This window comes from Glycine soja, chromosome 2, assembly GCF_004193775.1.
Source record: "Glycine soja cultivar W05 chromosome 2, ASM419377v2, whole genome shotgun sequence".
Lineage (NCBI taxonomy): Eukaryota > Viridiplantae > Streptophyta > Magnoliopsida > Fabales > Fabaceae > Glycine > Glycine soja.
In genome coordinates, this window is record NC_041003.1 from 11639691 (window position 1) to 11663774 (window position 24084).

A 24084-nucleotide genomic window follows, 5' to 3' on the forward strand; every position below is an offset into this window, starting at 1 on the left:
TTTAAAAAATATAATTTGATCTTTTATCTTATTTTTGTTTGTTTAGTTTAGTCATTTATATTTTAAAAAGTTTATTTGGTCATTTATCTTATTTTTGTAGTTCATTTTAGTCATTTCTCTTTAAAAAAATTTATTTTGATTATTTATCTTTTTTTTTTTGTTCTATTTGATCTTTTGGTCCATTTAAGATTGACACGGTTAGTCATTTAAGAATCAAACTTTTTTAGTTAAAAATGATATGGAGGGGAAGGGGAGAGAATTGAACCAAAGAAAATTATTTTTAAATGATGAATGACTTCAATGTTAAATAGATTGAATGATCAAATTGAACAAAAAATTAAGATAAAAGATTACATTAAACCAAAAAATAAGATAAATGATCAAATTAATTTTTTTAAAAGATAAAAGATAAAACTAAACAAAAAAAGATGAATAATCAAATTTAATTTTAAAAAAAATAAATGATCAAACTAAAAAAAATAAAAAACCAAATAAATCATTTAACCTTAAAAAAAATTATCAAACACGCACTAAATTTTATGACACCACAAATATCAACATGATGTGCATCCCACGGTCAAAAAGTTGTCAACAGGGAAAAAACAACGAGATATCTATAATTGGCCTAGGACGAAGTTCATGCACCCAACAATGTTGAAAATGTGAGGACAATGTTAAAACATTACTAAGTAATTTTCCATGATTGTGAAGCGAAAGAGGAAGACAACTGAATGTGCAACATATGATATTGAGAAGTTCTAGTCAAATTATGACGTTTGTTCCTTTGCCTAGTACTTTTTTTCTTTCATTTATTTGATTTGTAGCACGTCACGTCGTTGATGTTTTTTTTCCAAAATTTAAATAAAGAGAAAATATATGCAACGATAATTTTATATTATTATCTAATTATAAATTATTATATATAACAAATTTATTAACTGTTATAATGATTATTTTAAAAATCATTCTAATAATAATGTTTAATTAATTAACATAATAATAAAATTTACGCTTTTACGTTATATTAATAATACATAATTATTAAACTCTTAAATATATTTCTTTACACCAATCTTATAACAAGAGAGGGAAGTGGACAAACATTTATTTACAATAGAGTTTACATCAATATGTTATATCAATCATATAGATGGAGTGCGGAAAATTGATGATGAGAATATTGAGGGCTTCACTCCTCAAATGCGTCACGTTATATGTATTTTGAATGTATGGCAATTGACATTTAACACGTAAAGACAATAAGAGTATTGATAAAAAACGTTTAGCCAATCTTTTGCACTTGGTAAGGTCCCTAGCAATTAACCAAGCCCACATTATAAATGAGTGGGCCATAACTCACTATGTGTATTTTGAGTATCTTGGAATCAAAAGAAGAGAAAGATAGGAAGGGAAAAAAAATATGACAAATGATATGATGAAAAATGAAAGGAGATATTATAAGGAAAAAAAAGGAGGTAGAAATTGGATGGAAGAGAAAATGAGTGTTAGGTGATGTTTAATTTAAGTGTTTTTTGTTTTTATTTATATATAAAAAAGAGTAAAAATAAATTTGTTTAAAATTTAGAAAATATTTTTCGGATTTTCTCTAAAAATATTTTAAAAAAAGGTTCCAAAACTGAAAATATAATTTTTTTTAGTCTTTTCTAAAAGAGTGAAAATGCCATAGCATCTTAAAGTATTTTCTTCTTGATATGTATTTTTTAAATCTTAAAATTTTAAAAATGAAAATCATTTTTAAAAGTAAAAAATAAGCACTCAAATAAGCTGTCACTTAAATATTTTCTTGTATTTTAGTATTGATTTCAAAACATCATGTGACGTTTAAAAGGTTGCTTAATTTCCTTACCCATTGACACAAGCTCTCCCAAAATGCATGGTTGTGAATGGTATAAGTATGTCCCGTACATTGAATTTTTTTTATTCCTCCAACAAATCTGTGGTAAGGACAGAGAGAGTTTGGAAGGATGTGAAGGGTACGTGAACTCGTGTATTTGGACACTACCTCATTCCAAGTACATCCAGTTGTAATTTTTGAGATTATTTCATAATAGTTCTTTATAACCTAGCTTATATCATGCTCATTTCAGACTATATCTTTTCAAAAAATATATCAAAATGAGATTTTTAGTAAAATCTATTTAATTAAACATATTAGACCGTAGGTTCATAATTTTTTTTAAAGTCTAACAAGTTAACCTATTTACAAAATTATAAACAAATATTGATTATTAGTATTATTATTAGATTTAATTTGTTATAATACATCAAAATTTTACATTTATTTATCATTTTAAATGTTAATTATGTTGATCTACATAAAGAGTTGAGTTAAAATTTATAATTAAGTTTATTAGAAAAAAATTATGTCTTATTTAAATATTTTATTACAAAATATATTTTTAAATAATTAATATGAATATTATATTAAACCTTAAAATATATTTATATTATATAAATAAGTTAGATTTAATTATTATAAAACCTCACATACATATTTTTACCTTTATCTTATTTTTAAGTTATCACAAATTATTCCCTTAAATAGACTTATATGTACAACCAAGTTTTTATGTAGGTCAAGTTCATATTCTTAAAAAAAGTTTTTGACTAATAAATAAAGATCAAACTCAAACTATATACTTTTAACTCAGGTCAAACTATATACTTTTAACCCAGGTCAAGCTCAAGTCTAACAAAGTTTAACTTAACTTAATCTATTTTTACCTCTATTAATGTGTTATGATTTTTGGTGGTGACATTAATGCACTTTAGTATATATTTTCATACATAATTAATCATTAGACAATCCAGCAGCAACAGTATGATGAAAAATGTAGGTTTATGTTATAGTTTTTCTAAAAGATTTTTATATTCATAAACTTTCATTTTTATTTCTAAAATAAGTTATAAAGGCAAATAAGATGAGAATGAGGTTGAATTGTGTTTTTAAAAATTTAAACTTTTCTTAAAATAAATATAAGTTATCATCTGATGTGAGTTTTAATAAAACAAATAGATAAAAAAACTTTATTACACGATGGGAAAATAAATATAAGATCTAAAAACAAATTCAAAATATTTACCAATTAAACACTTAGAGAAAGCAATGATCAAAGAGCATTCAAGGATTTATACTGATTTGTCTCAACTACTAAGACTATGTCTAATTTTTGACAACCCACCAAGTTTTTACTAGCTTTAATAAAAGTTACACATATTTTTCAGAGTCACTTCTAACGCTTACAAAGACAAGCTCTACCTCAAACTTAACTTCAACCTAGTATTTTTTTATACTACCAAGACACTGTTGACTCTAAACAAATCAATAAAATTTGTTGTTTAAGTTTGTACAATGACTAAGACGTGATCATCTTAGGAACAAATATTACACTTAACACTTTAGTCTTTTTTCTTAAGATTTATAAGATGTTTTGAGAGCATTGTATCGAAATTTACATAGAGTTTTACATGAAAGAATGAAAGAATATTTCGCAAGTTGATTAATGTATTGTATTTTCAAAGCTTATACTATTTATAATATTCATCTTTAAGGACCTGTTGTCTCTTAATAGATGGAGCATTTAATGTTTGTATTAAATGTTGATATGCTGACGTTTAAGAGAAAGTCACTTCTTCTATCAGAGTAGGTTTGCACAACAAAGTGTGCTTTTAATGAAGATCAACATTTCACGATTGTGGATTTCATTTATTCTTCATAGGATTTTGACAAATCCTAGAAAAATGTTTTCTACAAGAAAGAATCTCATACATAGAGTATTAAATAAATATCTTAAATACATTACTTAATATTATGTCATATCATCATAGATTAATGTATCATCTAAAACATCATACGCAAAAATACACATCACGATATGATGACACATTAAATAAAATTTTTATCATTTGTATTTATTTACATCTAATAAAAATAATTAAGAATTTTAAATGTGATTTGACTTAACATAAGTTTTAAAATTTTTTTTTTTCTAAAAAACAAGAAAACTTATAAAATTATTATAAATTCTTTTCATGTCCATTTATTTAAAGCTCCTTTTCCTAAATAAAAAAGACACATAATCTTACTAGCAATAACTAATATTGTTATTTTTTATATTACTATTTTTCTTTTCTATTCTTTTCTTTTAAAAGAATGGTGGTTATTTTAAATTTACTATTTATTATTTTTATTTAAAAATAATTTTACTTTTCAAGGTAAATTTAATATATGGTCACCAATATTACATCATTGATATTTTTCTTAATAACGTTCACGATTTTTTTTAATATCACTAGAGTTTTTCTGTTATAAAAGATAAAATTTCTTTGTTGTCTCCTACAATATCAAAAACAACTTATCACCCTCTAATTAAAAGCCTAACTTTCAAAGCAATTGATCGTAAATTTGACGTGTGTGGATTGAGGCAATAAGAAAAAAGAAGGAATAAATTGATTAATTAATTTTTCGGGTTTAGAGATCTCGATAAAGAAGGTCATGATTTTGGATGTGTTTGTTTATGGTTGTTTGAGCACGAAGAAAACGAAGGTGATTTTATTTGTCGTCATCAACTTCCTCTTTGTTTTCCCATCTTGTATTCTTTACTACAGTGGAGAATGGGTGAATTTTGTATGGCTTTTATTACTTTTTTTTTCTCTAATTATAAAAAATAGTAGTATTTATTTAAGTTTGATTGCATTTTTCTTCCAGTTTCTCTTCTTGTATTTCCTTTTCTTCTGTTTTTACTTAAATTGAAGGGTAGAAGCTTAAGAGAAGGAAACATTGTCTCAACTCATTAAGCAATACATATTAAAAGCGTGAGAAAGCATCAACCAATTGCACTTTTAAATCGGTCACATAAAAAACTTTATTACTATCTCCCTCTCCCTGTGTTCCTTTATAATTATCTTTTAAGATTATTATGTAAAAATTAAGAAATACAATATTCGTTTTATTCAAATAAAATAATTATAGGATTTTATATTTTATTTCTTTTTTACACTCTACAATAATACATGTATAAATTAATTACAAATTATAACAAAAAAGTAAAAATATAATTATTCTGATCTTTAACTTTACAAATGACATGTTAATAAACTTTTAAACATAAAAATAAAAATTTATACAAAATTTATGTTTTATACTCAGGTATATAAAAAAGTTATTATTCAAATAATGAAGATATATATTTCTATTAAAAGAAAATAAAATATTATAATTTTAGTATGTAAGTCTTAAACATTATTTAACATTCATATTTTTATGTATTATTCAAAATTTAATAATCAATTCATCCGTGGATGCACGGGTAACAAACTTTAGTTGTGTTCATTCATGGTTTTGTGATGTGAAGTAAAGTAAAATATTGTGTTTAATTCTTGCAAGACACAAGTACTCATTTGTATATTTGTCAGTACATGATTTGGATAGGTGTTTGGTTTGTCTTTCATGACCAAGCCTCCCTCCCTTTCTTTCTTTCATTTTTTCCCCTTTTCTTCATGCATGTATAATTGATATTACCAAAAAAAGAATGCTCATGTATAATTGTCAAAATACAAAATGTTGTTAATTAATTTATTATATGCATTAATTTTACACGATGGGTTAGATCTTACCACGTAAATTTATCTCCCTCTTTTGGAAAACCACGACATCTGTATTCGTATGTTATTCCTTAATTTCATTTTTTATTTTTAAAAATTGTGCATATATTTTTTTAATTGGCGATCGAGTCTCACAATATTTTTATAAATGACAAAGCAAAGAATGAATTCTTTTGAAAAAAAAGTGTTTATATAAAAAATATTAGTTAAAAATGTCAATGTAATTATATCAAAATTTTACTCCATTTTGTCTTATTTGACAACAAAATATGCTTTATAACATGCATATAGATGGATAGGTGCTTTGCTTTGGTAGGTAAAAAAATAATAGCATCACATTACACTTTTCAAAGGTTAAGGTCTAGTTAGATAATTTTTAAAGTGGGATATCTAGGATTTAACATTAGTGTTTGGTTGTATTTTGATTAGGATTACCTGGGAATGATGCACGTGGAAAAAAGTTATTTAACAATTAAATACTACAATTTAACCTTTTTGTTTTAACGCACTATAATTTAAACTTAATTTAATATAAACTTGTTCAAAAAATTTATTATTTAATACATTTTAAAATTTATTTAACAAACAATTTAGTGTCTTTACTTTTTTTTAGATATCAATTTAATGTATGTACTTTTTTTTAGATATCAATTTAATGTATTTACTGGTGTTTAGTTAATGAATAGTTTTATAATTATATTTTATTTAATAGTTATCTTCGTTTTTTTGGTGAGATAATAACTATCTTTATTTGAACGAGAGAAATAATTCAAAGAAATGATCTGTAAACAACCCTTTTTTTTTCCTTAAAAAAATCGAACATTTGTAATATCTTCTACTGAAAATTACTATCCAATCAAATTTATTTGAGCATTTTATAGTTTTCTAATTCTTTTGTCTTAATTACTAATTTGTTTCCAAAATTATTTAAAATAACTCAATTTAATTCCTAAATTTTCAAACACTCCACTTAGGTTCTCTGGTTTTTAAAAATAGGTTTCATATATTTTTTAATCCTTTAAATTTGAGTAATTATTTTTTAGTTCTTAAAAAAATTATTTTTATTAGTTTCTCACATTTTCAAAAATTTATTTTTAATTCTTTCTTTTTACATGTGTTCATAGTTTCACATTTGGTGATTTTTAACCACAAAATTTTTGTTTCTTAGAAACAATTTATAGCGATTTTAAACTTCTAAATAGTTTACTTGGTGACTTTTCTACATATTCTAGTGATTTTAAAGAAAAAAAATAAAAAAAATGAATGTTAAATTATTATAATTTTTTACATATTATAATGATTTTAAACTATTACAAATTATTTTAAAGAAATTAAATTAAAAAAATATTTCTAATGATGTACAAATTGTGATGAGAGGAACAAAAAGTATTTTTAAAAAATTTGAGAGACTAATAAAAATATTTTTTAAGGATTAAAAGAAGAATTATTCAAATTTAAAGAAATAAAAACATATTTAAATCTTAAAAATATTTCAATTAAGTAATTTATGTGGAATTGAAACTAATACCATCAATGAAAATGGCCACATGTTGTAAGTGAATAGCGGCAGAATTTAATGAAAATGATCTAATGAAACATTTTTAAAAATCAGAGAACCTAATTATAATTAGAGCTTTTGAAAATTTAAAGATTAAATGAAGACATTTAAAATAATATAAAGAACAAATCAGTAAGTAAAGGCTTTTGTTTTTGGGCTTTATGCTTCTATTTCTCCTTTTGAGATGTTATAGCAGGGGATCTTGGATCCTGAGATTTTCTCATTATTATCTGCTGTTAAGTGATTTGTTTTTGCTCGCATACAAAGTTCTGCCATTATCTTCGTTTTTATCCGTTTACGTTAGACATAGTCTTTGTTCTGTCGCGATCATTGGGTGCACGTAATACCCAAAAAGGTATAAATTCTTCATAAATAGCATTATCCTTTCAATATTTTTTTGCTACTAAATTCTTAATTACTTATTCAAAATAACTTAATTACTAGTCTTGTAAAACCTTTTGTGACTAAAAAAGCAAATTGTTTCTAAATTAATTTTTGGAGAATACAAGTTATTTATTGAGTTTCTTTTTATATCTTCTCCTTATCCTTTCATAAAGCTAAACATAAATTTTAAAATCTAGTGATAAAATGTTTTTTTAGGGAATTTAGTGATAAAATGTTAAAAATTAAAATATTAACACCCCACCTATTTATAAGTTTAATTTAATTCTCATTTATTAATAAAAGCAAAAATTATTAGAAATGATTAATCTCTCACAGTATAACGAACTAAAGTTTAAATATATATGGAGTAAGATGCTCAGATTTAGTATTATCTCAAACAAGATTTTTTCTAAAAGAAATAAATACTGGCGGAAAATTAAAAATAAAATAAAATTATGATCTCTTTTTAAATACAGACGCGTCCAAAATGATCCGGTGCAGTGCAGCCAAGAAAAAATTAACTGTACAAGGTGATGTTGCTTATGCATCTATCAATTCTCATTGGTTATATATATTTTTTTTTGTGTCAAAAAAATTATATTTGTATTTTGTAATAATATAAGAAAAATTTTATGGTTGAATTCCTTTAGAACCTTATACAATCCAATTTCTCACACGTAATATATATATATATATATATATATATATATATATATATATATATATATATATATATATATATATATATATGCCCACACCCATCGTCCACATTCGTCAGCTTCTTCTGTGTGCCACCCCCTCTTTAATTTTTTTTTTCTTTGTAAGCATTTTCTTCCTTTCTACTGTTGTGAAACGTGTTGATTCTTTGTGTGATGCAGTTTCCAGTTATGTTAAACTGCATGAGACTATGATTGACCTTCATGTTTTTTTTTTCTTGAAGTTTCTGCTGCATTGGGGGGGTTGTCAATTATTGAACATGTTTTATGATCTGGGGCATGTGTTTGTTGTTCTTTGAATTTTTTTTCTGCAATCGTCAAGTGTGCACTTTTTTCCTCCCCTTTCAATTCTTGGCATCGATCTCTTGAAATTTTGGTTGTGGCGATGATACCCTTTTGTTGAATTTTGCTTTCTTTTTGACAATTAGAGAGTCCACATGCAAATTGAATTTATGGGGTGAACCGTTTCATGCGTAGCTTAAAGATTTTTTTTTCTTCTTTTCTTTCAACACTTTAGTTATATTATATGACTCATGTATGCGTGTAACCAAGTGGTTGATGACAGGTGGTTAATGTGTTGAAGTTAAGGTTGAATTATTTGAGTAATTACTCGAGTTTAATCCTTGATGGAAATATTTCTTTCCTTACCTTCCAGTCGAACTCCGGATTAGTCAAAATTTCTTTTTCCTGATAAATCGGAGGGTTAAGACCAAAAACAACTCATGTAGGCATGTAAGTCTTGTAGTCAAACAAAAAGTGAGATTGTCTCATATCTATGTTCTGATTTTTTGTTTACCTTTTTTAGAATTTTGTTTTTAGCTATGAAGCTGAATCTTGGACAACTTTGGAATTCCCTGTGTTTTAGGTTTAGGAAGGCTAAATGTCAAAGTTGGTTGTGTTTTTGAATTTCATTGACTTTGTTGTTTCTAGATCTGATATTGTTTTTGATGCTTTCTTTGTGTCTTTCTTTTTTTCTTTTTTGGTTTACAAAATAGAGCTTTTGGAGTTTGGAGTCTCTTGAACCATGGCTAAGAATAGAGGAGAGTTGAGGATTCATGAGAGTGTGGATGAGCTAAGGACTGATTTGGCAGACTATGTTGCTGAGTTATCAGAGGCATCTGTGAAAGAGCGAGGAGTCTTTGCCATTGCTTTATCTGGTGGTTCTCTCATTGGCTTAATGGGGTATTTGTATCTTATCTTTTCCATATAATGTTTCTTTGCTTTCATGATTTAGTGTTGGTTTAAAACTTCTGATTGCAAACAGAAAACTCTGTGAAGCTCCTTATAACAAGACAGTGGACTGGTCCAAGTGGTATATCTTCTGGGCTGACGAGCACGTTGTGGCGAAAAACCATGCCGATAGCAATTATAAGCTTGCTAAAGATGGCCTTTTGTCCAAGGTTGTGCCCGCAATTCATAGATATCGGGTTTCTCATTTCTTTATCCTGTTTATGTGAAGAATGATTTGTTCTAAGAATAATTTGGAGGAAAGTGATATACTTATAGTTTTTGAGCATTAATCTGTTCTTTTCTAATTTACCTTCTCATGGCTTTGGTTTCTTCTGGTCTTGCCAGTTGACTTTGAAAATTGAATAGATGTTTCAATTTTGAGCTTATATAAAGAAGCTTCTTATATAGGCTCAAAATTGACCCTTTATAGTTCACAGAATTAGGAGGCATACATAGTTTACTACAAATTTCTTCTTCATCCTCTTTTCTTTACTTTTTCAAGGTGTAGGATAGGGGCACAGGGTTATATACCAAAGACCACATAAGTTTGAATTCTCAAAAGGATGCTGTCCATAACTTGTCTTTAGTAGAGGAAAGGATTATGCTGAAACTTGAAGGGTTATGGTACTTGACCTGCAAGATTGTAATGGTAGATATTCAATATTTATACAACGAGACAGTTTGATGGGAGTATAATGATCATTCTTTATGAACAAAATAAAGGAGTCTTTCCTGAATATTCTGTGTGTATAGTGTATAGGTGAGTGCTGTTGTTTTCTGAATTTACTTTACACCTTAAATTCTTCATCTAAAGTGTATAGGAGTGAGATTTTTTTTCCTGATAAGGATTGACTATGATAACAGCTGGTGCTGATAAGCACATGATAGCTGACAAACCTTACTGGCCTCCAAAGGGATCCAGGAGATTACTTGCACCTCAACTTATTGTTTAGTGGTGGCGAGTTGAGTTATGGGGTGTGCCAACTGCCAAGATGAATGGATGTCTGATAACTGGATTCCAAATTTCACTGTTGTGGTTCCAAGCTGAAAGCAGGAGGGTTATATTAAGATTCACCAGTTAGTTGGCTTGAAAGGCCATTGGGGTTGAGATATAACATAGCGGTCTGACGTGAAGCAAATGTGTAAAATTCCAGTGGCATGTGCCTCCAATTCTTCCAATTTACTTCCATGTATTGCAAGTTGGTTGTCAGGTTTGCTTGAAGGTTGTAGCATTAATAACTACAATAATCCAATACCGTGTAAGCTTCCTAAAGCGGAGAGGATAATCTCATTTAGATGACTCCTGGACATTTTAGCTTGTTGCGTAGTTAACGGATCATGTGTCAAATTTGCAAATCATGTTGATTCTAAGAAAAGCCTCAATCAGACAATTCAGTCCAGCCTGAACATCAGTTGAATGACCTTACACTCTGAAACCAATTAGATACATCTTTCTGCATGTAGGTATAAAGACCAGCCTGAAAAGATACAGAAAAATTAATGTGAAGTATAAGCTTTTCTAGTAAGATTAAGTTGAGTAGAGACATTAAAAAGAAACAGTTTTTTTTTTTTTTTTTTCTGTATGCTCAGCTTTGGCATGATATGAAGAGTGAAACTGCTGAAAGAGACAAACTATCTTAGAAGGCCTTATTATCTTTATGTTTTAGTAATGATTTCTTAATGACAGTTTTATTAATGCCAGCTAGATTAGTTTTAAAGTAACAGCAATATGTTTTGAAATAACTCCAGAGCACTGTTCATTGCACAATGAAGATTCATACAGTATAGCAAGTATATAGTGTGCTATCAGGTTGCTACGCAAAACACATCTTGATCTATATGTCTATTTCCCATGATTCAGCTGTATTTTATGAATGGGTATTAAATAATGATGTCTGCACTCTGTTTGGCTATCTACTTTTGTCTCATTTGGTTAATCCCTTAATTAATTATGTACATTGGTAATTAGTATTCTCACAATATTGTAGTATTCCCACAATTTGTATTTCCCATGATACATTGCTTTGTCTCAAAGAGTCCAAGTATGATTAATTACAGTAGAAACTAGAATGTGATTATCAGACACGGAAAATGGATGTGTTATTAAATTGAATTTATGTCTATATTTCTAGTTGATTACCTTTAAAATTAGTCCTATTGTTGTGAATTTTATGCTTGCTGTGTGCTCTAAATTGGCTGAAATTTATTTTGTGGCCTAATTTCTACTTTTCTGCCATCTGCAATCCCCCTTGAATTGAGATGCATGCTGTCTTCTAGCCTTCTTGGAATCATATTCCACTTTGAATTAAAAGTTTCCAAGCATTAATGAAATTTTAGTCAAATACAAGGCATCCCTTGATGGTCATAAAGTACAGAGGTACAAGGGATAGTGGTGGGAAGAGGGAGTTCTCAACATATTAGATAGTATCCCTTCAAGCTGATTATGTAATATGTATGTACTGTGTCATAAATGCTTTCAGCATGCAAGAAAATTGTACTTTTATTACAGGTTAAATAGCAATATAAGATGCATTACAATATCCCAGGGGTGCACAACTTGCTTTTCACGTATTTATCCCAACAGTTGCAGCTTGTAAATGAATACAGGAAAAAGGTGTGGTTCAACTGGGATGTTGTAAAACTTTCTTTTTTTTTTGTTTCTTAAGCTAGATGATTGGGTTGTTCTTTATGCTCTACGTTTCGTATAATTGGCTTTTGGTTGAATGATCAATATACTTTGTATCTGAAGAATTCAAATAATTCTGCATAGTAGGATCTGTAACATTCAATATTCCTCCGAATTCATGTTTATGGCTTCACCATTATCTCTGCATGTTTCTAGGCTGATTCTGTTCTGAGATCCATACCATTCAGCTTGTGTGTGTTGTTGTCCTTTGCTGCAGTTGCTGCAATGCCTAGGTGTTAATTAAGAAAGCAAAACTGTCATTAAGAAAGTAACTTTGTCAGTGTTTTCCTGGTTGTTAGAGGTGCATTTTCTTCATTTCAGGCACCGTTTTGTAAACCCTGCATTGCATTTTTATCCTTCTATTAAATACATGTTATGATGGTGGATAAATTGCTTAGCAGGGGAAAAAGAGATGATTCAGGATTTCTTGCTTTTTATTTAAATATTGAGTTCAACAAATGCAATATGGGAGCCTCTGATATAAATGTTTTGCTTTAATGTGTAAAAATAATTCTCCCTTTTTATCTCTCCATGTCTGTCTTTTAATATTCCATGAGATTACTTAATATTCAATCATAATCTTCTGCTAATATGCTTGTTGCATTAGCAGGTGCCTATTGTCCCTAGTCATGTGCATTCGATTAACGATTCCGTGTCAGCAGAAGAAGCTGCCGATGATTACGAGTTTGTCATTCGACAGCTGGTGAAAACCCGTGTTGTCAGCGTGTCTGAGATTAGTGATTGTCCCAAGTTTGACCTCATTCTGCTTGGATTGGGTCCAGACGGCCACATTGCCTCTTTGTTTCCTAACCACTCAGCACTCAATGAAAGGGAAGAATGGGTAACTTTCATTACTGACTTCCCCAAACCCCCACCTGAGAGAATCACATTCACCTTGCCTGTCATCAATTCTGCATCCAATGTTGCAGTAGTTGTCACCGGTGAAAGCAAAGCGGAATCCGTACACTTGGCAATAGGCGATGTTGGACCTGATGGCCCCTTAATACCGGCGAGAATGGTCCAACCAGCTATGGGGAAGTTGGTGTGGTTTTTGGATAAACTGGCTGCCTCAAAACTTGAAGATTCCAATTTAAACAAGTAGGACTTGTTGTAAGTTTGTATGTAGTGTTAAGGGATTTCACAAGTGTTGACCATCCTTAGAATCCTGCCTATTTCTTTTCTCTTGGATAGAAAGTCTTTGTTTCTTTTTTTTTTTTTCCATTTCTTGCTTTCTCCTAGGAGGTTGTTTGGAGAAATTGTGGTATAGTTTTTGTAACCGGCCAATAAAAGTTGTGGAGAGCATCATTCCAAGTTCCAACACCCTTGTCTCCTTCTAATTCTTAATTGGGTTATTGGCTATGATGATGGTCTCACCTGTTTGCAATTTAGAAAGTGAAATCAGGTTCATGTAATTCCAAGAGTTCACTTTCCCACACCCTCCCGTTTTCTTTTTTTATCTATTTTGTTTCAATTTCAATATATCTATTCTCTACTTGATGATGGAAAATTTGAATGTCCCTTATCTTTTTTTTTTTTTTTGGTTGATAATTAAATTTGAGGAATCCTCTGGCAATTGGTAGATGATAGTATGTGGCATCAAGTATCTATTTACTTATTCTTTTGGAGTTTGGGGTTATTGATGGATGCAACATGTTCCATGAAGGACTCACATATCATTAACTTGATTATGTCGGAGCAAGTATAGTGCTCGTAGGGATGATGGAAAAGACAGTTTAATATATTTTTATCTTCTACAAATTTCATGTTAATAAGTACAGATATCCCTTTTAGCATATAGATTTACATATATATTCATATTTTACGTTTAGTTTAATTTGTATATTTTTATCTTCTACAAATTTCATGTTAATAAGTACAGATATCCCTTTTAGCATATAGATTTACATATATATATATTCATATTTTACGTTTAGTTTAATTTGAATGGTACATGGTTGTAATACAGAAAAGATAACATTTTAAGGATGATAATTATTGTCATCTTATCATTTGGATTACTCTAGGAAAACAAAAGTGTTAGTACATTCAAAATTTCGAGAGCGATACAAGATAAATAATATTTTAATAGAATATTAATATTGTATATTTTTCAATTTTTTTGTTTCTATTGATGAATTTAGAAGTTAATAAATTCTATTTTTTAGGACCCACTTCGTTAAACTTTAAAAAGAAAATGCTTTCAGTTGGAACTTTTTTTATAATTTTAACTTCTCATAAATATATTCAAATGACTTGTTTTTAAGTTGGTGTTCTCACATCTTCTGTTCCACAGACACACACACACACACACATATATATATACACTAATAATAAAAGGAATACTAATACATAATTAATTAAAAGTTTTTAAATAAAAATATTTCAAAAGGATAAAAGGTTTACATTCACTTTTCTAATATCATAATAGAATTTGTTCAAATAAATAATAAAATAATCTCGGCTCAATATAAGGTCGTCCAAAATTCCAAAGAAAGAACTAAGGACTCAGCGTGTGAAACAAAATGATAAAAATTACATGTCCAAAACTTCATGCAATTCATACAAAAACTCATGCCTCAATGTTACATCTTATCAGAGCATTGTGTTCCAGCATCCTCTATCATAAGGTTCTCCACAACCATCTACCTAACCATCTACTCCCACGAACACAAGGTTCGAGATCATCACAGAATCCAAACACAAACAACACACAGGGAGTGAGTTATCGCATTTTTAACTAATAGAGAGAAACGAAACAACATGTAAATATACATATCATATAAATGAAATACAACCTACTTAAACACAACTTACGTCATTCCATCACTTGTCGTATAACATCACATCTCAGCACAACACATCTCATTCATTTTCACATCATTCACGTACTCAAGGATCAAAACACAATATCACTCAATCAATCAATATCGATCAATACACAAGCGTTATGTAACAGATATACTAAGACTTAATCCTATATGCAATGTGATACCATGTTAGTGAAAAACCTCGTCGAGCACCCAAGAGTACATGACAAGATAGACCGCACACTGGTGAGTCAAGTCACTCTCACTAGGTAAAATCATACGGAGACCAATCAGGCTCACGTTGTTTTGTGAGAATGCTCCAACCATGTGGGATCGACACAGGCTTAAAGGAGCACTCAAAATGTGTGTATTTACCCCCAAGGCCTAGACTCCGAAGAGTCCGTCAAGGTCTCTCCTTGTTGATTCAGGTTCAACCTAGAAAACATTTTAGCAGGCAGACTCTATCTGTGAACTGTACAAAACACACGACTCCTCAATTGTTCAGAAAATTATTTTAACTCGTTGCGCCTCAAAGTGATTAAACTCGTTGAGTTCCCACAGTAGATCCCATCATAATACTTGTCGCGCATTAACTCGTCAGCCTTAAATGGTCTTACAGTTGTGTGATTGTATGGTTCATACCTCACAACTCAATGCACACATCTCAATACACATGTGTGATCTCACAATTTAACACATACTCAACTTGTCACTTACACATAGTTTATCACACTTCCATAATTTTAAGACAACACGTTATCACGCCTCATGCATTATATACATGTCACACAATAATAATATTAATATGTTATGTTCGTATGATTAAACTCCTCAAACAATTTCACATAATCATATCAAAATTAAAGGAATCAAAATCATAGGTAAAAAAATACGAAAACACCAAGAGCACTCAATTTTATCAACCAATTCACATTAGGACATCAATTGGTCCGTCAAACACAACAATATTTTAATTATAATCATAAAGGAGGAATTATAATTCAATAAACATTCCAAAATGAATCCCAATTTAATCGTCTAAAGATCCCTACACATGTTCATTCTAATATCAATTGTGATAAACTCTTCCCTTACCTCTAAGCGAGCTCACTTGTGTAGTTCAGCAGTGATAGCGGGGTCTCTAGCGGTTTCCTAAGATTCCTCAAGATTTTCCTCTGGTTGCTCTGCTAGGGTTTCTAAGCATTAGAGAGAAGGAGAAAGAATTAAAGCTTTCATTTCACTGTCTTCGTGAGAGGGACATTTCTCTTACCGCAAATATTATTTCCAAAATCACAACGACAAGAATGTGCAAAAATGAGTTTCGAACATGGGGTTCAAATTTTACGATTATCCAACGGTTGACAAGTCTGGGATTGTAGTTTTACTGGGACAAACCAAAGATATTATTTTGAAAATTTCAACGGTGAGAAAATGAGCTCCGAATCTGGTGTTCAAATTTCATGACGATCCAACGATTAACGAGTTAGGGATCGTAATTTTACTGAGATAGTGTATGCGGGAAAAAGAGAAGATTTTGGGAGAGGAAGGAAGGAAAACAAATTTGAGAGGAAAAATCGGTGTAGAGATGTATATGTGAAAACTGACCTAATATGTCTATTTATAACTAGGGTACTCTTAGTCTATTATTTACTTTATTTTTTCTATTTTATTATTTTATAAAAAAGAACTTTATTTTATTTTCTATCAAATGAATAAATAAAACATTCCTTTTTATTTTCCTTCAAATCATTATTTTAATTAATAAAATTATTTCTCCTCATTTATTTAATTATAAAAACCTCATTATTTTTCTAAAATTATTTATTTTTAAATAAAAACACCTTTTAATTTATTTTAAAAAAAAGGGAGTGTTACAAGTGTAATCTAATCATGCATAACTTCTTAATCACATTCTTTTTTTCGATTAAAAAGTATTTTTTGCAACCCTCCACATGCTATCTTCTCGAAGTGATTTTTTTATATAAAAAATGGCTCGGGACAAGATTTCGTGTCTATATCATTCTCTACTATTAATATTAGTATTATACTTTTTTTAACCATGTTATTGGTATGAAATATAAAGTCGATGACTAATCTCCATCAAAGAACTTCACTAATTATATTTAGTGAAATTCTCACTTTTCAATCATTTTTTTTCCATCTACAATATTTAAATTTAAGATCTTGTTTAAGGAAACTAAATTGTTGGTATATTAGTATTGCATTTGAATATGGAATTGAATTGTTCTTATTAATTATTATATGCATTCCATTTGGTTTCCTTTCATTTATCAAAAGGAGACAGTGAAGAACTGAATAACCTAGACCACGATGGAAAATTGTCAAGACTAAAGAAATAAATATTTGATACCAATCTTGAGCAAACTACTAAAAAGGCTAGTAATTAAAGGAGAGACGAAAGCTATGTCCACCCACATCCATCACTCTGATATAACCAACAAGAGATTTAATGGATAATGACGATGTCACAACTGAAAATATTTTAAAGCATTAGTACAAAGTTCGGGTATAATGAGATGACCTTGCACCTAAAGGTTTAAACCACCAAAAGAATTCCATAATTACGAATTTGAGTTCTAGGACACTCTCAAGAATGCTAGTCCAACAATAATGAAGCTAAAGATAATGTAGAGAGGCATCAACGCCAAACTTATATTGTAGAATAATGTTTTCCTTTGGAAAATCTCCTTTCAAGTTTATATTTTGCGCAAGTTATGTGTTTAAACATTAAATAGTTATTAAACCTAACTTATAACTTAATTGTCTTATTTTTTATAAGCTTGTTTGAAAACAAAATGTTTAACTCATTAAAGTCAACCTAGTGATAAAAAATTGAAATAAGTGTAAGAGGATTTAGGTTCGAAACACATTGTGGTCATTGTATACCAAAATCATTTACAAAACAATAAAGATGTTTGATAAACAAAATTAATAATTTATTTCTCTAATTTATTGTATTATTAAATATTGCTTGAAAGAACATTTAAACTTATAACTTAAATTTCTTGTTTTCCATTTTATTCTCAACATTTTAATAAAATCATCATTTATACCTATTTTATTTATCTTTTTGGACATAACATAATAAGCTATCATTTTTTAGGTACATAATAAGATATAATTGAAAGAATCTTAAATACTTATCTTAATTATTATATTATTCTTACTGATTTTCATTTATTATTCTTAATATAATATTTTTTTATTTATATACTTTTACACTATTTATTTGAATCCTTTAAAGTATTTTATCTTTACTAAAATAATAAGAAATTAAAATTAAATAAAACCTTAAACCATTAAATATATTTTAAGTTCGTATAAATATGACTTTATCTGATTTTAGTTCTTACGATTTTATTTGTTGCTACTTTTATATCTCTGGCATTATAGTAGTCGTCGTCTTAGTGTCTTTAGAATTAACTATCGTTAGCTTAGTGTTAACATAACTAATAATATAAAGAATATTAATTAAGATAATTAAATATAATTTAAATTAAGATAATTAGATTTTTTAGGTGCATAGTTTAACTAAACAATGTATTTATTATTTTAGATAAATGTGGTAATTAAATATAATTAATTTTATAATTATTTAAATTTTTTTAACATATTATGAATAGTGTTTTTTTATTAATTTTAATATTCTTCTTACTTCTTACCTTTCAATTCATTAATTTACTTATATGCTTTTAATTTACTTACTTTTGCCTTTGGAAACAAAAATCGTTGCTTGTCATATATTAAAAAATAAATTATATTACAATATCAAAATTAATGAATTAAAATGTCAAAATAATAAAAAATTAATATATTAAAAATAATTTATCTTAATATTAAAATTAATGATAGTGTTTAAGTAAACTAATATTTTTTAAATATACAATATTAAAAGTAAATTGTTGAATTGAAAAGTAAGAGCAATACTAAAAACAATAAAAATCACTATTCATATTTAAAAAAATAGAGAACCAAATTGAATAAAATAAAATCATAGGATCAAATTGAATCTAAAAAATAAATTAGAAGATTAAAAAATCAATTTAACATTCATAATATATTAAAAATTTGAAATAAGTTATATAAGTAAATTGTATTTAATTAACTTATTTATATAAAATAATAAATACATTACTTAATTGAACTATGTTCCTAAAAATAATCTAATCATTTTAATCTAAAATAATCAATTTCCTATTAGGGATTCCCTTGGTAGTAGTCTTAGCTTCTGCTTACATAAATTGTCAAGCACTCAGTTTTCAGCGTTTCTGACGTGATTATAACTATTTATAATTGAACAAAGTTGGACAAGTTTATTAATGAAGACAAAAAAAAATATGCTGAAGATAAATTACAAACATCAAAACATTTTATACTTCCCTGAATAAGAGGTGCAAAAAGAGACAAGTAGACTGTTTAGATAAGTTTATAAGTTTCTCTAAAAGTATTTTTAGAAGAAAAAAATGAATTTCTCTATAAACTAAAATAAATTCTTCATTAATTAATCATTAAATAATTTATAGATGTCTTTTCATCTTTTAGAAAAATTATAAGAGAGAGGTTCTATAAATTAACTAATTGTTAGTTAAAGGAGAACTTATTTTAGTATGCGGATAAACTCATTTTCTTTTTTTCTTTTTATTGTTTCTCTCATAAGTGCTTTTAGAAAAATGCATCCAAACTGGCGCAGAAAGTACACAACTTTGGCAAATAAATGTTATGAGCAAAGTGGGGAATTGAGGTTTGATTATAATGCGAATGCCATTGATAATACCAAAAAAAAAAAAGAATGGGAAATACAACCACCTAAGGTAATATAACCTCTAGAAGTGGAAAACACAGAAAGAAAGAAACAAATAAAACACTCAGTTTTCTATACAATGGATGAACACTTTCACTGTGAGAAACATAGGCTACAAAACTGATATTACTCACTAGCAGACCCTACTGCTGTGCGGTATTCAGTTTCTGAAATTGATCTAATGCCATTTGGGTCAGGAATTATGTCCTCCTCCATATCTTCACATGGAGGAAAGCCCCGTACGCGGCCGAATATCCATTGATCGATAACCCCGCAATCGATTCCATACTTTATGGAATGTTCCAGGTATCCTTTATCGGTTAACAAATCAGGTTGAACTGTCAACATTCGCATGAGAGCTGCAAAGATCATAAGAGAACTTAGAAGTGGGAAAAATGTCTATGAAATTAATGCTTGGAATTTTTCTTTTGCAAATCTTAAATGTACCAAAGATACAAGCAATATAAGTGCTGCTACCATTTGGCATATGCTTGTTATGGCATTCATTAAGAAAACTCAAAAGTGGTTTTGCCTCCTAAAATCAAGGTCAAGGCAAAGGCAATTGAGTTTTATCTGTTATATATGCTGTGGCTCAATGCTAACCCAAGTATGCAATTAGTCACCTGTAATACTGTTTAGGTAAATGAGTTTTATCAAAGTCAATTCTTCAAGAACAAAGTCCTGTTGGATTTTCAGAACAACAAGACAGCAGAATTTATCCATAGTCTATGAAATTATAAGATAAATTGCACTGCCTCAGTTGCATTGCTTCAAAAGCCATCACCTCTCAAATGTTTCTTTGCATGATAGGGTCAGACATTTAGGCTCTGTTTGGATAAACTGTTCAATATGCACTTACAAGAGAAGAAAATAAGAAGGTAAAATAAATTAAACTTAACTCATAAGTTAAAATCAACTTATGCACTTAAACTTTTATAGAAGCAATCACATTTAAGTTAACTTCTCCAAATACAGATTTTAACTTATAGGAGAAACTTATTTCATTTTACTCTCATTTATTAGTGCTTGTTAAAATTTTTATCCAAACAAGGCCTTAAGAAGTTACCTTTTTTTATTTTTCAAATGTATTGATACTTTCTGTGGTGAAAAAAATGCAGGGCTATGATTGAAATGTAAATTTACTATAATTTACCTGCAACAATGCCATCTCCAGTTGCTGACATGTCACGAGTGAATGGGGTAATTGGGGCATCCTCCATCCCAAGAACAGCACCATTGAGCTCTTTTGTGTAGTAATGTATCTTGGAAGTTCCATTAGTCACAAATAAAACCTTTAGATTTTCATGCCAAAGTGGGGCAACCACTTCAGGTTCATAATGTACAAACTTCGACCTAGCATTATTTTTGGTGTCAAATTCTTCAAATGGTGTGATCCCACATAAGAACTCTAGTTCTTGCTTCGTGACCTCAATAATGTCTGCTAGATTCCACACTCGCTGAATGAACATCATAGTTTCTTCCCTAGAGTGCCATAGTGGCATAGGAAGGTTTAGATCATAGAAAACAACCCCTCCAAAATGCTTTGAAATCTTGATGGCTTGTAATGTAGTTGACCTCATGTTACGGTCAAGCAGGGAATGTGTATTGAAGTAGAACATTTTTGCCTGCATGACATGCATTTAAACTTTTAAAAGTACTCAATAGTAGTTGGTAGCAATCTAACATCCCAAGCAGCTAAAACCCAAAATGTAAGTAGGAGCATAAATTATAAAGAGGACCTAACATAACCCTTGGCAAGCAACCGTGCCTAAATGGAGCCTAGAACTAAATTATTCATGCTTTTGCTTTTTATTCAAATGCACACATGCTGTAACTAATATGGAAACCAACAATGCAGTGCATGTACCATTTCAATGGTTGTAGTAAACAAACACAAACAGGACGACAAAATAATTTAGGTTTAAGTGCACTTTTGATCCTCTTACTCATTTTTCCCCACAAATTTAGTCCCTACTATTGTGCAACTTTGGTCCATCTATTAATTCGATATCCAATATTCAACAAAAATGCTAACATGGAAATCTACTGCACATCTATGTCAGCATTCCACTGCCATATCAATATTTCCATTAAGTATTAATCTTCCAATTTTGCTACTAATAAATTTTGGTTCCACCTAATGAAGAAAAACACATACCAATTCAAGATCAATAATATTGCCATATCAACAATTATCAGGCTAAAACCTACAAACTACAGAGAATTTCATTCACTTACTTTAAATCTTTTTCTTTAAAGAGTTTCAAGTTTCATACCTCTTTCAGCACATCAATATTTAGCTCCGACTTCGTCAAACTATCTTCAGCACAGGGTTTTACACAACTCATTTTAAGTCGATTCCTTTTACCAACCTTCATCATCGATGCAGCTGTTGCCCTTTTACTATCAATACGCACTGATCGGGTTTGGACATTATTTGCATTCATATAGTACAGCATTGCTTGACCATAATCATCATCCGCAAGTTTTCCCATGAAAGCAACCTTGCCACCCAATGTAGCAAGCGCAATGGCCACACTACCAGCAGAGCTCCCAGGTGCCCTAACAAAATTTTCAGGGCTCCATAAGGCATCCTTCATGCTTTCATGGATTTCATGATTTATAAGCCTATTGGCAGGTCTCCCAGAAGGCACAAAAGCATGCTGCGCAGCTCCAAAGCAACAAACAAGAGGAGGCCATCCATAAGTAAAGCTAATGTCCTCTCCATCATCTTTTATCAGTTCCAAGCCACTGTCACTATCATCCTCCACATTTTCAAGAAATGAAGGCTCATCTTGGTCACTGATTTCAGCTTCACTACCTTTATCCTCTACAATTAATTTCTCCTCTTCAGTTTTCTTTCGTCTTCTAACCTTTTTCTCTTCCTTGACTTCCTTCTTTTCTTCCAAGCCAGCAGAACTAGATGCATCTAAAAACGATAGCAAGACTCAGCTAGCACTTGCGAGCAAACACATTATAATGCATATAATTCCCAGTATTTTCATTTGAGACAAAGATCAAGAGATTACCCTTTTTCCGAGTCCTTTGAGTTTTCTTGGAATTATCACTAGAGGCAGCTGTGCTTCCTTCAATGGAGGCGCTATCTGTATCTCCAGGAGACTCATCTTTTGTTTTCTTCCTTGTCCTAGTCGTCTCCTTCTTAGTTTTAGATGACCTAGTTGTCTTCTTTTCTACCAAGGATTCATTGTCACTAAGCTCTTCTTCTATAGCAGAGTCTAGAGAGGCCTTTTTCCTAGCCATTGCCACATGACCCCATTTACACCCAGGACCGAGTTTCCCAAGTTGTACTGTGTTAAAAGAAGTGAAACAATAGGACCAAGTCATGTGGTACCTGCACAATTGCAGAGACAAGATTTACACACTCACATTCAACCACCACAAACTAAAATTCAGCAACACTTGAGCCTCTAAAGCTCAGCCAATATTAAATTCCTAAATTTCTTGTCCTGAACTTCATTACATGATTACCCCCCACCCAAAGAAAAGGAAAAAATTGAATTTTTTTTGGGAAAAAAGTTATATTCTTATCCAAATCATAAGCAAAGCTATAGAGGGTTTTGGGAAACTACAAGCAGAGAGTATCAGTGGAGAGAGAGAGAAGAGAGAGAACCTATGAAGTAAGAGAAACTGGGGAAAAGAAAGACACGCCATTGGAATGAGCACAAGTTACAAACACTGAATAGTTGTTCCTTCAGGCATGACACTGCACCAGCTAGTAGCTAAGGTTTAGTTTGGTTAGCACAAGAAGAAGATTATGGCTCCAGAGAGAGGAAGGGTTTAAGAGAAACAACCCAAAACGACAAGGGTTTTTTAAAAAGAAGTGGGGTCACGCTTCAAACGTCATGCCGTTTAAATAAGTTTCATTACCTTTTCTTTTAAGTTTTTTTTTTCATAAAAAAAAAGTTAAATTACTTTTGTGGTCTCTTTATTTGTTTTTAATTTATTCTATTTAACTTCTTTATTATCAAAATGTTGAATTTAATTTTCTAATTATTAAAATATATGCATTATGAAATTCTTTAATGATAAAAAAAATCATGTACCTCTTTTTTTTTTATATGTTTTCTCACTAATAACATTAGCCTAAACTAATAGAAAATAGATACCTTATTATTAGACTAACATGGTTAGTAAAAAACTAATCACACTGCATATATATTTAATAATTAAAGGATCGCAATAAATATTTTAATAACAAAAGAATCAAATCAACAAGTTGTTAATACAAGTGAAGT

General features: G+C 29.5%; 2 protein-coding genes across 4 annotated transcripts; one reads left to right on the forward strand and one right to left on the reverse strand.

Annotated features, from left to right (window-relative positions):
• Positions 1-8035: 8035 nt before the first annotated feature.
• On the forward strand, positions 8036-13706 carry LOC114387584 (probable 6-phosphogluconolactonase 2). 3 transcript variants are annotated; one of them, XM_028347799.1, is made up of 4 exons: positions 8036-8097; positions 9279-9465; positions 9548-9683; positions 12810-13706. In XM_028347799.1, the coding sequence occupies exons 2-4, from the start codon at positions 9308-9310 to the stop codon at positions 13299-13301; spliced, it is 786 nt and encodes a 261-aa protein (XP_028203600.1). In that variant the 5' UTR covers positions 8036-8097; positions 9279-9307; the 3' UTR covers positions 13302-13706. The 3 variants fall into 3 exon arrangements, with proteins under 3 accessions (XP_028203600.1, XP_028203589.1, XP_028203596.1); XM_028347788.1 differs by lacking the exon at positions 8036-8097 and adding an exon at positions 8279-8387; XM_028347795.1 differs by lacking the exon at positions 8036-8097 and adding an exon at positions 8455-9015.
• A 6063-nt stretch (positions 13707-19769) lies between these two features.
• On the reverse strand, positions 19770-23616 carry LOC114387604 (fructokinase-like 2, chloroplastic). The gene is made up of 5 exons (XM_028347809.1): positions 23460-23616; positions 22858-23180; positions 22105-22757; positions 20982-21453; positions 19770-20187 (listed from the first exon to the last, which is right to left on the reverse strand). Exons 1-5 carry the CDS (start codon positions 23498-23500, stop codon positions 19955-19957), a joined length of 1722 nt encoding a protein of 573 aa, XP_028203610.1. The 5' UTR covers positions 23501-23616; the 3' UTR covers positions 19770-19954.
• Between the last annotated feature and the right edge of the window lie 468 nt (positions 23617-24084).

What these genes read in the sequence shown, in the direction of transcription:
- LOC114387584 (XM_028347799.1), top strand. Translation starts at nt 9,308, where the DNA reads ATGGCTAAGAATAGAGGAGAGTTGAGGATTCATGAGAGTGTGGATGAG. An exon ending in TCTCTCATTGGCTTAATGGG is followed by an intron (nt 9,466 to 9,547) that starts GTATTTGTATCT and finishes GATTGCAAACAG; the next exon opens with AAAACTCTGTGAAGCTCCTT. An exon ending in AAGATGGCCTTTTGTCCAAG is followed by an intron (nt 9,684 to 12,809) that starts GTTGTGCCCGCA and finishes TTGCATTAGCAG; the next exon opens with GTGCCTATTGTCCCTAGTCA.
- LOC114387604 (XM_028347809.1), bottom strand. Translation starts at nt 23,500, where the DNA reads ATGGCGTGTCTTTCTTTTCCCCAGTTTCTCTTACTTCATAG. An exon ending in CAGTTTCTCTTACTTCATAG is followed by an intron (nt 23,181 to 23,459) that starts GTTCTCTCTCTT and finishes GCAATTGTGCAG; the next exon opens with GTACCACATGACTTGGTCCT. An exon ending in TGGAGATGGCATTGTTGCAG is followed by an intron (nt 20,188 to 20,981) that starts GTAAATTATAGT and finishes TGATCTTTGCAG; the next exon opens with CTCTCATGCGAATGTTGACA.